The 14,213-nt window shown below is 44.3% G+C and overlaps 1 protein-coding gene across 4 annotated transcripts in view; it reads right to left on the bottom strand.

The window, feature by feature from the left end:
* Window positions 1-503: 503 nt before the first annotated feature.
* GRIA1 (glutamate ionotropic receptor AMPA type subunit 1) overlaps window positions 504-14,213 on the bottom strand; it is a 289,206-nt gene continuing 275,496 nt past the window's right edge. For 3 of the 4 annotated variants that reach the window (XM_006194867.3, XM_006194866.3, XM_032477160.1), the window contains 2 exons: window positions 10,969-11,103; window positions 504-3,208 (listed from right to left, as the gene is read on the bottom strand). In XM_006194867.3, coding sequence (XP_006194929.1) covers window positions 3,008-3,208; window positions 10,969-11,103 — 336 coding nt within the window. In that variant the 3' untranslated portion in view covers window positions 504-3,007. Of the gene's footprint in view, window positions 3,209-10,968; window positions 11,104-14,213 lie in introns of those variants that run through there. The other variant, XR_004318833.1, reaches the window with a different exon arrangement.

Below are 14,213 nucleotides of genomic sequence, written 5' to 3'. Positions count from 1 at the left end.
GCCATCCAGTTCCCAAAGGTACTGTAACCACTGCCAGTATAACCCTGCTCCTTATGCATTTGGAACTGTGGCCCTTGAAAACCAGTACCCTTCTGTCTTTTTGTTGTTGTTGTTATCTTATTTGGATAAATAACCCAGTGATCTAGTTTGGCTGAAATGACTTGTTTGAGAGCTCTTTGTGATTCAAGGGTAGTGGTCATCATTAAAAAAACGTACTGAACTTAGGCTTAGCAATAAGGAAATAACATCGTTTAGAGCTCTGGCTTCAGAAATGGCAAAGAAATGGAATGGAAAAATATGAAAAGTAGATAATGGATCCACAGTGATTTAATTCTTGGTGATATTTTCATTTTATGCAAATACCAAAAGAAAAAAAAAAACCCTGGCTATTTGAAAGAAAAACAGGAACCAAAAAAATATTTAGTGTTTGATCAAGCAAAAATCCTTTCACACATGTGCCAAGAGAGTTAAAACAAATATAGATGTTAAATAAAAGGCTCAAGTACCAAAGAGCAAAATTTAATGAAAGCCAGAACTGTTAAGTATGGATTCCTGTTGAGAAAAATGTCAATCTGTTTCAGTTTTCCCATTGCTCTATTTTTAAGAAAAGTGTAGTAAAAATACATAATACAAGTTAACTTTTTTCTTACTTTTGTTTTCCCCATCACCCCTCCATTGGTGAAAAACATCTTCTTCTGGAGTCTTGGACCCCCACATGGCATAGACCCTGTCTTCCAGCAGAGGTGGTCTCTCCCTATCAGCTCATGTTACTGGTGAGCTCAGTAGCTGGACAGGCATCTTACCAAGCCACAGGCAAAAGGTCTTTGAAATGTGTTGATGGTCGAGGGTTATTTCCAACTCCTCCGAAATGCAGACTCCCTAATGGTGGGTCATACCAGATTCTGCAGTGGTAGGCTAAGGGTTGAGAAAAATATGGGGTGAGGGCAAGGGGAGGGGAGGGCATCAGCTGGCAGTAGCGAAAAGAGAAAATCCATCTTGAGGGTCCCGCTTCACGTACCATGCCCACATTGACACGTGAGAGACTGAACAACAATGCTTGTGCTGAGAGGGTGGAGAGATTGATTCGGGGATGGCTCTCTGCTATGGCTGATGAAAGGAGGATGGAAGAGACATAGAGATGGTGGGTGTTCACTGAGAGAATCCATAGATGAAGCCAGTCATGCTGCACTTACTTGTAGGGAGGCTCTAAAACCTTTAGTTTGTCAGTGGCTAATGATAACCTCTAGCAGAGAAGACTGGATAGAAGTAGGGGGCAATGGAACAAGCCAGAATCTGGTTATCAATAAAAGCTGATGACACATGGCACGCACTGAATCATGCACCTAGGAGAGTGGCTGCTGGAGAGCTGGAAGCCAATTGCACCAAGAATGAGAGTTGGGATCTCCAAGAAAGCCATATGCCAGGACCTCCCAACACGCCCCCCACCACTAACCCCCAGGCAAAGTTGTAGTCAGCCTGGGCTTCTCTCTAGGAACCCTGTCTCTTCTCCAATCATATTTTAGTTCAGCTTTGTAGTCATAAATCATAGGCATACTGATTCTGGTCACTGAAATACAGCATCCTCATTCTGTCTCAGCCAGGGGGAAGGTCAGCCTCCTCGGATCAGAAGTTGGGGTCAGGGATTTTAAGGTCCCCCAGTGTCATTGTCAACTTAATCCATCTCCCTGTTCTCCTTCAAATCATTCAGCCTTGGGCATTTTACTTTGTAAAGATGACAGAACATTATCTGACCACATGCTAAAACAACACTTTTATGTGGACATAAAAACTCAAGTTCTCCACGTCAGTAAAACCTTAAATGTCATACTTTGTCTCTCAGTCCTAGGACAGGACACACCATGGAAGGTTCTTTTGCTTGTGGGCTTCAGTGAAGCTTCCTCTTCCAGAATTCTTCCATCAGCTTTCTTTTGCTTTTAGCTTGCATAACGTTTCCCCCCACCTCAGAGGCTCCAAAGAGACAGAGAGTCTACTCTACAATGGGGTTCCTGCCCAGATGTCAAGCAAATAAAAAGTGAGAATCAGGAGTGGTTTTCTCCCTGGCTGTCAGCTATTCCCACGGCTCTGCTTGGTTCAGGAGGCTAGTTGTCCTTCAGCCACCAGAGTGCCTTTGAGCTTGAGCTTTGCAGAAGGACACACTTCTCAGGGCTCAGGTTGACTGTGAAGGAGCAGATTGTTCCACCGAAGGTCTAGGAGACGGCTGTTACACATTAAAGGAAGATGGATCTGAGCCTCCAGCAGTAACGTCATGGGTCTTTCTTGGTCTGCACCCCTGCCTTTATCCTCTCTACCACCCTCGGTCTGAGTTGCTTCACACATGTTCTCACAAGGACTAAGTCTGCGCTTAGGCAGTGCCCTGTCTGTGGAAGGCAGCCAGTTCCTCCAGCAACGTCGGTCTCCATCTTGGCTCGGGGCCAAGGCATGGAGGGGAATTTGGAGAGCTCCCATGACGAATTAATTTGAAGATTGCTTTTCCCCTTTTGCTTGCTTGTCAGGTGGAACAAATCTTGAATCTCCAATCTGAAAACTGAAGAGGGATGGGGAGGGAGTTGGGAATAAGAAGTATGGAGAAGGAAGGGGACTAACAGAACCTGCAAACCATGGATATTAGTAAGAAAAAAATATTGCACACACTAAGACACATTAACAACCAAATTAAAAGAAAACAGCAGTTTCCTCATTAGTGTTCCAGTGACTCGGTGTTAAGAGACACAGGCTGTATTTGACAGGGTTATTCTCCCCTTATTGCAGTACAGTTTATTTGTCATCCTCACTTAGCAAATGAAAAAAAGGTGAAAGAACATCAAAAAAAGAAAAGGGGGCGCAAAATGGTTTCTCAATTCTTCAGGAAAATCTGTTGAATTATTCTCCTGTGGTCATGGTGGTTGGTGGCGGCTGCGTTTCATTTTGTTGTTTTTGGCACTGAAGGGTTTGGGATGGAACTGGGGGAGCATGCGCATACTCCCCACGGGGTCTCCGTCTGCTCCGGTTACAATCCTGTGGCTCCCAAGGGCATCCCTGAACTGTGGCTCATGCAGGGAATCGATTGCATGGACTTGGGGAAGTCATGGCTGACCACCCGGCCGTTCTCTCCACTCCCACCGCCGCTGGCTCCTGCCCCGCTGTTTCGGGGGAGCGTCGATGTCCGTATGGCTTCGTTGATGGATTGCTGTGGGATCAAACAGAAACCCTTTTCAGGAGGACCGGGGGCTCTTCCCCGGGTCCTTGGCAATGACTGGCAAGGAGAATGAGTCAACACTGGACTTAACATTGTCACCCCAACTTTCCTCCCCATCCAACTTTTTCTCTAATCTATAATGCAACTGTTGACTTCCCACAAACCCACAAAACTGTTGCGTGGCTCCGGACAAGTGTGATTCCCTCTCTGGACCTCATGTTCTCTTGATTTAATGAGGTGTGCTGGACTGGGGGATCTCTAAGATCCTTTCTGGTTCTTATGTTCTGTGATTTCTAAAGGTAGAATAGTCCCACAGTTGTATTGATGATAATAAACGCAGCAACACAACCAAGTAGAAAAGCTCTGGAAATGGGGTTGAGGAAACTTGGGTTTTAGTTCTGGTTCTGACATCAACTAGTCCTGTGACCTTGTACATGTTTCCTTACCTCTCTAGACTTTTAAAATCTCTGTGTTTGTCAAAATGTAATTATCTATGTACCTACCAACTCTTAGTAGCAAGAACAGGGCTATACTGTGTGAAAAATGATTTGACATGTTAAGAAAAATTGAGGGGGTATCATCGTTGGGTGAAAATTTAAAACTACCTCTGATTTATTTCTGGAAAAATACTATCCTACTTCTAGCAGCGTGTGTTAATTGGACATAGGACTTGTTTCAGTAATATAATAGGCAAAGAGTAATTGGAAAGAAGCATGTGCTAAAGAAAATGAGAATGCATTCCAAAGATCATGATCTGTGTGTCAGCTGCATCCTGTCAGTGCATACAACCTGTACTTCTAGGCTGACATGTAAGATCAGTGCTACCAAGCTGTCATTTTTAGAACGCTGGAATTCTAGGTGTGAAAAGAACTCCAGAGATCACTCCAGGATCAGATGAGTTAGCCAGAATGTTCAAGACCACCATCTGTAATTAGAATATATCCTATTAGATGAGAGGAACTGTTCTGTTCCGAGTTCCTCGGAAGAAATAAACTTCATGGTATGAATCCTCTTCTTATCACTTCCAACTTCCCATTAAAAGATTCCCATGGAATTTTTGAGGTGGGGCTTAGTTTCTTCATGGGAATCAACGCGAAGGAGAATGGTCTATGAGTTGAGAGGTTTCTTTCTCCAAGACCAACCCTTCATTCAAGGTTCATTTTGTTCTTGCCTTCTTGAAGTTGTCTGAGACTGTACCACCAAGTGCTGCCCCCTCACCCCCGCCCAGTATGCACACATTATACATTCATTTGCAATGATTCTGCTTCAGGTCTGTAACCTCTGTACTCCTTAAGAGAGTTGACTCTCTGGAGGAGGGCAAGGGCCATGTCTTCTCAATCCTTAGCCACCTCCCAGAGAGTCCAGCATGTAGTTAGATGCTCAGTGATTATCCTTGAATTTGTCTAAGAAAAGACACCCACGTAGACTCATTCTCCAACAGTTTTTGGCTTCTTCCTTTACATATTGCCATGATTCTAGAGATCAGAGAAGTCAGTCAGCCTACTGTGGCTGGGCAGACATAAACAGGGCAGTTTTGACCCAGTTGTTATTCTTTCTGCTATGTTCTGCTGGGAGGATCCTCTTATCACTGGCAATTCTGACAATGTTTTAAAATATTCTTTCTTAAAAAAAAAATCCATGATTCAGACAGGTTTGTCCCATATAATGCACCACCCACACTGGTCCTGTCTCATCAAACCCCTGGACGTGATTTATTTACATTCTGCCTGGTTGTCCTACACTGAAGAGGAAGTGTGACCTGGACTGCATCCTTCTAAGTCAAGGCCAAATAAACACCAGTCTGACGCTCGACGGGGGAAATGTGAAGAGAAAGCATGGGGAATTAATGGTAACTTATTCTCACTTACAAAATGTTGAAAGAAAAATAAATTTATATTTGTGTCTGTGGGAAGTGTGGAACCTTCTACGGATTAGCTTTGGAATGTCTATCTTCTATGATTTTTGTCTTCCACATTCCTTTATTTAGAAAAAAAAAAAAGTTTAAAGTTCACATAGATCACCCTGGGCTTGTTTCTCAAAACATCTTACATATTTCCATAATATTCCATGAAAGTTGTTGGTACTTGACACATTTATCTTAAAGGAAAAGACAGATGCCATAATAAATACTGATGCCTATCAAAGTCTGAGATAACTCAGCCAGGCACGTAGCTAAAAAACTTCCAAGCTGACGTCACTCAGAATTGGTTTTCATATAGGCTAGGGGATTACCAGGGGTCAATGATTCCATTCTCCTACTGAGGGTGGGTATTACCCGCTTACTGGCTTTCTTTCTAATCTCAGGGATCTCAGGAGAAAAGATGAATAGAATCAAAACTTCGGAATGAGAAACAATACAGAAAATGACCATTTCACTAATTCTCAAACTTGGTGTCACATTGACATCATCTAGGGGGTTTTGGGGGAAAAACACTGATGGTCGAGACCTACCTTGGGGATGTTGACTTCATAGGCGTGGTGTGTGTTTTTAAAACTCCCCAGGTGATTCTAATATGCAAGCAAGGTGGAAACAGACTGATCTAGTTTATTTAACTTTATAGAGAAAGTGAGGACTTATCATTGACTTGCTTAAAGTTTTAGTTATCTGAGACCTAGTGCCAAAGTAGATGACCTTCTGACTGTGGTTCCTCCTACCTCCTGCAGCCAGACTGTTTAAGCTGATGTCATTCCTCCCCTTGCTGTGGGAACTGTGGTTCTCCCTTGTCCATCCTTGACATAACCAGCCATTCTTAAAGTTCATCCTTATAAGCTGTTCTTGAAACTGACACTCAGAGAGAAAAGGGTGAGTGAAAAGTGTCACCTCAGAGTCCCCCAGGATGATGCTTCAGAGACTCATTTTTCTAACAGTGATTACATCCTAACTTCTCAGCCACTTGCTTTTCTAATAGAAGTTTGGCCAGCCTCTGCATGTCATAGAACAGCCTAATAAAAGCTCAGGCCTCAGTGATGACCTCATCCTCGCACACATGCTAAGAGCAGAGTGACTGCCTTGCTGGGGAGGATGCACCCCCTGCATTGCCACATCTCTCAGCTGCTCGTTAATTCCAGTGAAATGTGCAAAGCCTCAAGGGCTGTGGTTTAAACACACCCTGTATTAGCACCACCGCTACAATTAGGAAAAATCAGCAGCTCTCCTAGGGCTGCGAGTGGCGGGATTATTTTCCTTTAGGAGTGAGGTGGTGGATAACAAAGAACCTGGTTGTCCTTAATCTCAGCTGAGGGCTCAGGATCCAGTCTGTTTTCTCAGGCAGGGAGGAGGGACAGGGGATCTGGAACTGTTCAATATGGAATATTTCTTGGCTTTTATATTTTTGCTACTGTATGACAGTTTCAGTTATACTCAAATGTTGTGGTTGCCTGAAGTCCTTTTCTGAGTCCCTAGCTTTCACATCCTCTCCGTTTCCCTCAGTCTTCCTGGCCTACTGGGCAAAAGTTCTGGTCTTTGGGTCTGTGATACTTGTATATCCTTTGGTAGCAACGGTCTCCCCTTGGTTAATCTTTTCCTGTTTCAAGTCTGTTAAACATCACTTTCTCAGGGAGGCCTCTCTGTCCTGCCCCAGACCCCACTCCCCAGTCAGGACTTGACAGCATTGGGCATTTTTCTTCATTGAGCATATACCTATTTGTTTATTTTCTGTCTTCCCATTAAATTCTCAGCTTCCTGAGAACAGAAGCTGCGTCTGCTTTGTTCCTGACTGTATCCCCAGTGCTGAGCAATGCCTAGCAGGCCGTGGAGCTCCAGTTTGTCTTTGTGGAAGGATGCCTGCAGGGTGACACTTGTTTTGTGTCCTGCTCATGTGACATCTAAGGAGAAAGGGTCTCAACAATGCAGATGCAAAGGGTTACATACCATGGATGACCTCAACAACTAGGTCAAAAAAACCTAAGGATAAGGGCTACATCTTATTTGTTTGTGTATTGTGGGTGGGGTTTTGAGGGGACATAGTAGGTGATAAAAATTACCTGTGGCCACGTGGTTGGAGAGGAGAGAGTAATTTATGAGAAGTGGTACCAGGAACCCAGGCTTTGCAGAGGCCATATTGGAGGTCTAATTCCTGTTCCTCCAGCTCCTAGCTTCTGTGACCTTTTTAGAAAAACTACTTAGCCTCTCCCAACCCCTCTTGATTTATCTGCAGACTTGCAAGCACAGCACATTACAGGGTTAATATACATAAAGCGCTCTGAACATGGACGTCACTAAAAGATGTCTTTCCTTTTTTCCTCCCTTCCTTCTCTCTCCTTCCTTCCCCTCTTTCCCTTTTCTAGCCACTGTTCCTCTCTTCCTCTTTCCCACGTGGGGAAAGGGCTGGTTAAACACTGTTGGAAAATAGGAGGCCGATCATGAACTAGGTTTAGGGGCTCAAGGCTTTATGAATTGGCCACATATTATGACAAAAGAAAGAAACAAGAGGGAAGTTTATTGCTAAAGGCCCTGGACACTGTCATTGTGGTCCTCTGTGTGAGGCTGGAGACTGTACTTCTGAAAAGAGCTAGTCTGCCTTTGGAGACAGCAAAGTACAGAATAATAAAGAAAACTGCAAAGCTGGAAAGTCTGAGAGGCAAGCAAAATGTGTTGTACTTATCTCCTTTGGATAAGAGAAGAGTTGATGGACCTTTGAAAATTAGGGGCTGGGTTGATTAATAAAGACCAGAGAAGCATCTTTTCTGCAGATGGAAGATTAAAATTCTATGTGGAGACTTAGGGAGTTGGGCAGAAGTCATGCCAACCAATGGAATTTATTATAGAATAGTGGGATGAAAGACCTTGCATTAATGATTCCAAGAGATCTTGATGTTGGTTCTTGAGAAAGTCAATATCTTTGGAAAAGGAAGGGTGAGAGTGGACCAAGGAGCTATGTCATGACTCAGTGACCTCTTATAAGGATTCTTGTCTTTACCTGAGCATTGCCACTTCAGCAGCAAATGTCAACATTGTACAGGTTTCAGAGGATCTTAGTCTTTAGCCACCCTGGTACCACCACCTGGCACTGACTATGATCAGCGTGATTAGTGGGACATGGTCATCATAGGAAGGGCTGGAAGTCCAGGTTTCCTGCTTGGTGGATGCCTGGTCTCATCAGATCTTATGAGTACAAACAGATGGGACCAGAAGCACTTTTGATAATGTTGTGTGTGCCTCCAGGCTGGGTGGTTTTGATGGTTGTGTTTGCTTAACCAAACAGCACCCCCTTCCCATGCCTCACATATCATCCTCCAAGAGATTTTCTCTAAATACAATTCCACATTAATTTTACTAATACTTACCCTATGTGTGTGTGATGCCCAAAGAGAAATCAGACCCAGCTTCTTACCTTAAGAAAATCACAATCCATATAGCTTAAAAAAACCTAGGACATGTAAGTGAGGGCTGTAAAAGGAGTCTTAAGGAGGCTGTAGCTGGCCAATAATAATAATATTTCATATCATTCATAATATTATGAAATATTACTATAAATTCTCATTGTTGTTATTATTTATCAAGGGCTTCCTATGGCCCAAGCAACTTCCCAAGCTCTTTATATCCACTCTTATCATGTGATTTTGTGAGGTAGGTACTACAACTAGCCCCATTTTATAGAAAATGAGGATTGCAGAGCTATTGAAACGTGTCCAAGATGACAGTTAACAGGTGGCACAGGCAGGATTTGTACTCAGACATCCAGTCTCCAGAGCCTGGCTTTAGACCACTGTACTGCACTGCATTCTTAGGGAATATGTGGTGTGTACTGGGCCAATCCTAGGACCATCCCATGGGGAAGGTTTTGGGGGGTTGTGTTCACCTAGTTCTTCTCCTGTTCTCCTCACTGCCTCTGGAAGGACCTTTCCACACTTTGGAGGGTAAGACAGGAGAGTCTTTCAGCTTATGTTTTAGATGGTATTGGCAAAGAAAGCTTTATTTAGGATCAGGAAGGCCAAGCTCCTTGGAAGCCTACATCCGAGGCCCATGCTTTTGCTGTGCTTTGTCCCTTTTGAGAAGACCTGGATTTGGGTGAGCTGATCAAGGGTAGGACTAAGGTGTTCCTAGGACCCCTGACCAAATACCACCACACTACCCTCCCTTAATTATTCCTTGTTATTGTATCTTAGGAAGTTGGCTTTTAAATGGGTCCTGTGGGACAGAAGACAGGAAGAGGGATTGGCCTGCATAAAGACACATGGGTGGAAAGCATGAGGTGGGTGGCTGGAGTACGGAACATGTAAGGAGAGCAGATTGCCTGGGAGGGGAAAGGAAGCTAGAACCATGACGTGGGATTGCTGAATGCCAGGACAGAAGGCCCTCCTCCCCCAGCTCCCTCTCCCTGTGTGCAATACTGAGTGCAGAGTTTCCAAACAGGAGAAGCAGATGTCCAACAGTGTCTTCTCCAAGAGGGACCCTGGAGGTATATGTAGAACTGATGCCTAAGACAGGGAGAGGTTGGCAGGAGGCTACCGTTGTGATCCACCAGTGGGTATGCTGAGCTTGGGAGTGATTGCATGTTGAAAAAAGGGCTTCTTAGGGCATATTCTAGGAGAGCAAATCCTACCAATGACTCTTAGTCTAGTCCAGCCAAGGTCACAGCGTAGGGTACATTGCTCAGAATGACTGCGCTTCTTTCCGCTTCTGTTGGTACGAATCCCACTTGTCCTTCCTCTTAATTTCTGCTCCTTCCTGGAAGCCTTCTCTGTTTTCTCCCTCCTCTATCCCTAGAGGCATTCCTGTCTAAACCATAGTTAGGTTCCCTGGGTACTTTTTCTGTGTCACTCTTTGTTAAAAATGCTGAAGGTTACAGACTGCCCCTTAGTCCTCTCTGCCTCCTCATGATGTCTTCTTGCTTATGGTGTTGCTTACATGAGTAACACTTCCATAAATATTTTCTTATTGAAAATAAATGACGAAATGGGAGGGACCATGGAGGTCATTCAATCCAGACTCCCTTTGGATACTTGAATCCATATCCTTGTCAAGAGTTACTCAGCCTCTATGGCTATACCTCCAGTAATGGGGTGCTTGGTACTTACTGAAACAGTCCATCCCATTTTGGAGTAGCTCTGAAAGAAAAGTAGATCTCACTTACTGTGTTCATATCTGTTCTCCGCAGCTTTTAGTCACTAGTTCTTGTTGTATACCTTGGGACTGCACAGAATTAAATTCTTTTCTTTACCCCTTGAAATGTCTTCATGTTTTTATAGACAGCTCTCATATCTTCCATAATTCTTCCCTTTTCCAATTAGTTGCCTTCAACTGTATTTGATTTGATTTGGGGTTATCTGTTTAATCCGCTTACCATTCTCTGGGCATTGTCCTCTTTGCCAAAGTCCATCTTACCATATGGTGGCCAAGAAAAGACCTAATTCGCCAAGCATGGCAAGACCATCCACCCTGCAGAGGGAAGATAGCCCTTCCCCTGTCTTGGGAGCTCCACTTCAGTTAATGCAACCTCAGGGAGAAACCACCTCTGTAGTAATCACTCTTGCCTCACACTGTCTTGACTGTCCCCATAAACCCTCAACTTTTAATCTCATTCCCCATCTCTGGCTGATGCATTTATTTTTTTCAGGCCTTATGTTTACCCTGGCATATGCCATCTTCCTTCTTTTCTCACAGCTGCCACTTTCCCTGTCACCTTTCTCATAACAGCTGTCTGTCATCCCCTGCCTTGGGCTGGCCTCAACCTCCTGTTACTCTCTCCCCTTTCTAGTAAAGGAACTCCCAGGAAACCCAGCTATATCACAGAACAGGTTAGGAAAAAGGCCTGGGAAGATGATGCCACCTTCATCCGCTTGGATTCGCTACGGGATTTGTAGCAAAACTCGATTAAGGCAACCAGCATGGCTAGTCCAAGCCCTCCAATCAGGATGTAGAACACGCCAGCCACATTGCTAAGGCTCAGAGCGCTCGTCTTGTCCTAGGAAGGGGAGGCAGGAAAGGAGGGGCAGGGGGAAAGAGTAAAGTGAGTCAATAGGCTAGAGACCAGCTAAGTAACAGCATTTTAACACACATACACTCAACCCCCATCGCCCTCTTTAACATTCGTAATAGTGGAAAGGCTTTATGTTCATTGACATTGTTAAACATTCCCCAGGATAAAATGCATACATTTGTGTGTGTGTGTGTGTGTGTGTGTGTGTGTGTGTGTGTGTAACAATTTTCCAAGCATCCCTGGTTATATTTAATTTATAATTATATTTGCCCTCTTCCCCAATGCCTGGACTAGGGTGGGAGATGCCTCAAGAAATTCAGAGCAGCTTCTACCAAGATCAGCACCCTTGAGCTTACCCCATTCTTTCAGTCCCTCCCTTTTCAGTTCAGTTCTTGCCCCCATCCCCTCTGTTGCTCAGCAACATATTGGCCTCCCTTTTTGTTTATGCCGGAACATTTTTTTCTGAAAGTTGGTACTTAAAATGAACTTTCCCCTAGATGTGCATTTGATTTCAATTTAATAAGACAGCTATTGTACGTATAATAAAGATCAACCAATGTATCCAATGTATACCTTTAACTTACTGTGCTGAGTCCCAACTGAGGGGAAAAGAAAAGTGGTGCGGGGGATTGGAATAGAAAAAAGGTACTGAGATAGAAAAATGGCTCTATTGAATCCTAATAATTATGCTTAATTGGAATCATTTTTCTGGTGGAGGTGCTTGCTAAAAAAACACCGTAGGCATACTCAGATGGCTACATTTAGAAATCTCTGTTGCTTGTGGTAAAAGGTCTTGCACTGATTGTGGATGAACAGGATCATAGAGCAGGATGCTTAATTCCTGGGGTCCTGAGGACAAGTGTCCATGTCCAACAGGAAGTGGACAGAGCTCATATCATGGAGCCTGAGAAAAGTCATCAGTTGGTGAGACCATCCCTGAGTTCCGTCAACTCCAGTGGGTTTAAGAGTGGGGGACTGAGAGCAACCAGACAAAACTGGTGGTCATGGGGGCAGGAAATGGCTCAGGGAGAGGGGGCTACTGCTCAAATTCTTGACACAGAAAAGAGAACATCTTTAAATCTTGGAAGAATACTCATCTCCAAATGTCATGGTAGCTCAAACACTTTTGTTTATATTGTTGGCTCAGGTACACATTTCTCATCAACTTTAAATGAAATGCACGTCTCCTCTGGCACAGGCACACAGAATGGTGTGTTGGTGGCACCAGGTAGGATTCAGCTTTTACATCTCTCCATGTGTTCTTTTTTCAGGTGGGGATGTAGGCAAACCATGCAAAGGGTGAACTGTCATGCCCTAGGGACTCCTCTGACATCTGCCTATTAGAATATGGGTATGTGGAAAGGGTCAGTAATTGACTGAGTCAGTGGCCTCTGCCCTAGTTCTACTTGGTGCATTGTACAGGATTCAGCAGGGCTGAGCTTGGGGACTGCAGCTGGCAAATAGCAGCGTGCCTTCCCTCCCCAGAAGCAGCCTTGGCCGGCAGAGCTTTAAGATTATCTAAACTATACCCCTTTGGTGGCTTCCTGTATTGCTAAAGCAGATGGCTCTTGAATATGGGTTACACTTGGCAAGGCATAACCTGGCTTGGGAAGCAGTGGAAATGATTATTCAAAGGGGTAGAATTTCTCCTGCTCTGGCATAATGGCCTGATAAGGGAAATGCACAAAAATGAGTTTGGTGCTTTGGTACTTGTCTGAACAAGTAAGTCCGAACTTGGCTTGATTTTTCAGAATGCTCAAAATGTCTCCCTGTTTGTTGTTCGTGAGTTCTGAATTCTGCTTCTGGAAAGTAAGTCTTTAGGTTCTTGGAGGACTTACGGTTTGTAGAAGTTCCTATAAAACTCTACTAGGGGTGCGGTGGGAAGGCATGTTAATATATTATCAGCTCACACCTTAGAAGAGAGTGGTTGACAGTGATGCTCAGAGGGAGTGGATGGGGAGCAGGCCTGGGGGAAGGTGGTAGATCAGAAAGCTGGGAAAAAGTATTGAGTCTTGTTGATGTCACAGGCTGCTGGTCAGCCTTTCAGTAGCTGATGTGCATTTTGCCTCCTTGGTCACCAGGGCTGTTTCTGTTTGCTTCTTCATGGGCTTTTCAAGTTCATCTTGGTTGTGGATTGCCTTCAAGGATAAGGGAGTGGTGGGCATCTTTTTTTGTTATTATTTTCAAAAGACCCTACTTAAGAGGGCATCTGTCTACCTGACTGTAGAAGGTGGAGTGTCCATTTCTGATATACCTGGGAGGAAAATAGGGTCAGATCTTCATATGGACGTGGGAGCAGAAGGCATATTTTATGTACCTGCAGAAGGAGAGAGGTCCAATGACTGAGCATTTGATTATGTCCGAAGGTGAAAAGCATCCCCCAGTTCTGAAGGAGGTCTCTGGTCCATAGAGATGGCAGCGTATGTCTTTGGAGGAACATATCCCATACAAACAAATAGGGAAACCAGATGGTGTGGGGACTGCCACCTCTTGCAGGACACAGTGCTACTGGTCCTTCTTCACGTTGACACAATTCTGAGAAGACCTCTGGGATCAAGGAGGCTCCTGGGCACTATCACCACCAGTATCAGAAAGGAAACTTAAATGAAGCACTGCTGTCTAAATTTGGCATAATTCAATAGGGTGTAGAATGAGGGACTCATGTTGGTGTCTTCTTAGCCCAAGCAGTTGAGGAATTTACATCTAGGCAGGGTGTATAATTTTCCTCACATGTGCCCTTCATTGGCTTTTTGATAGCATCATATTTAGTCCTTTCTAAAGAGGCCCAAGGCCACGGTCCTCTGCTGAGTTGCTATTACTAACTCTATTTGACTCGTTCTGTTGGAATATGACTATCTTGGGGTAGGAACAAAAATCTCTTTTATTTAAGAATAGAGCTCTGATTCCTCAGTGTCCATGTAAGAGGGGACTTTCTCATGCACTTGTGTACAAAGAGCTATGTTCATGTTTCATGGGCAAGCTGCAAGCTTCCCGGCTTTGACCAGGGAGGCAGAAAGACAGAATCCGAGTCTTCTGAGCACCTCTCTGGGAGACCCGTTCTCCTCCCCTCCCTTAGCAGCTGTACTCCCCAAACC

The sequence above is a fragment of the Camelus ferus genome, chromosome 3 (assembly GCF_009834535.1).
Source record: "Camelus ferus isolate YT-003-E chromosome 3, BCGSAC_Cfer_1.0, whole genome shotgun sequence".
Taxonomy (NCBI): Eukaryota; Metazoa; Chordata; class Mammalia; order Artiodactyla; family Camelidae; genus Camelus; species Camelus ferus.
The sequence above is the reverse complement of the archived record's forward strand: the minus strand, read 5'-3'. Positions and strand labels throughout refer to the sequence as shown.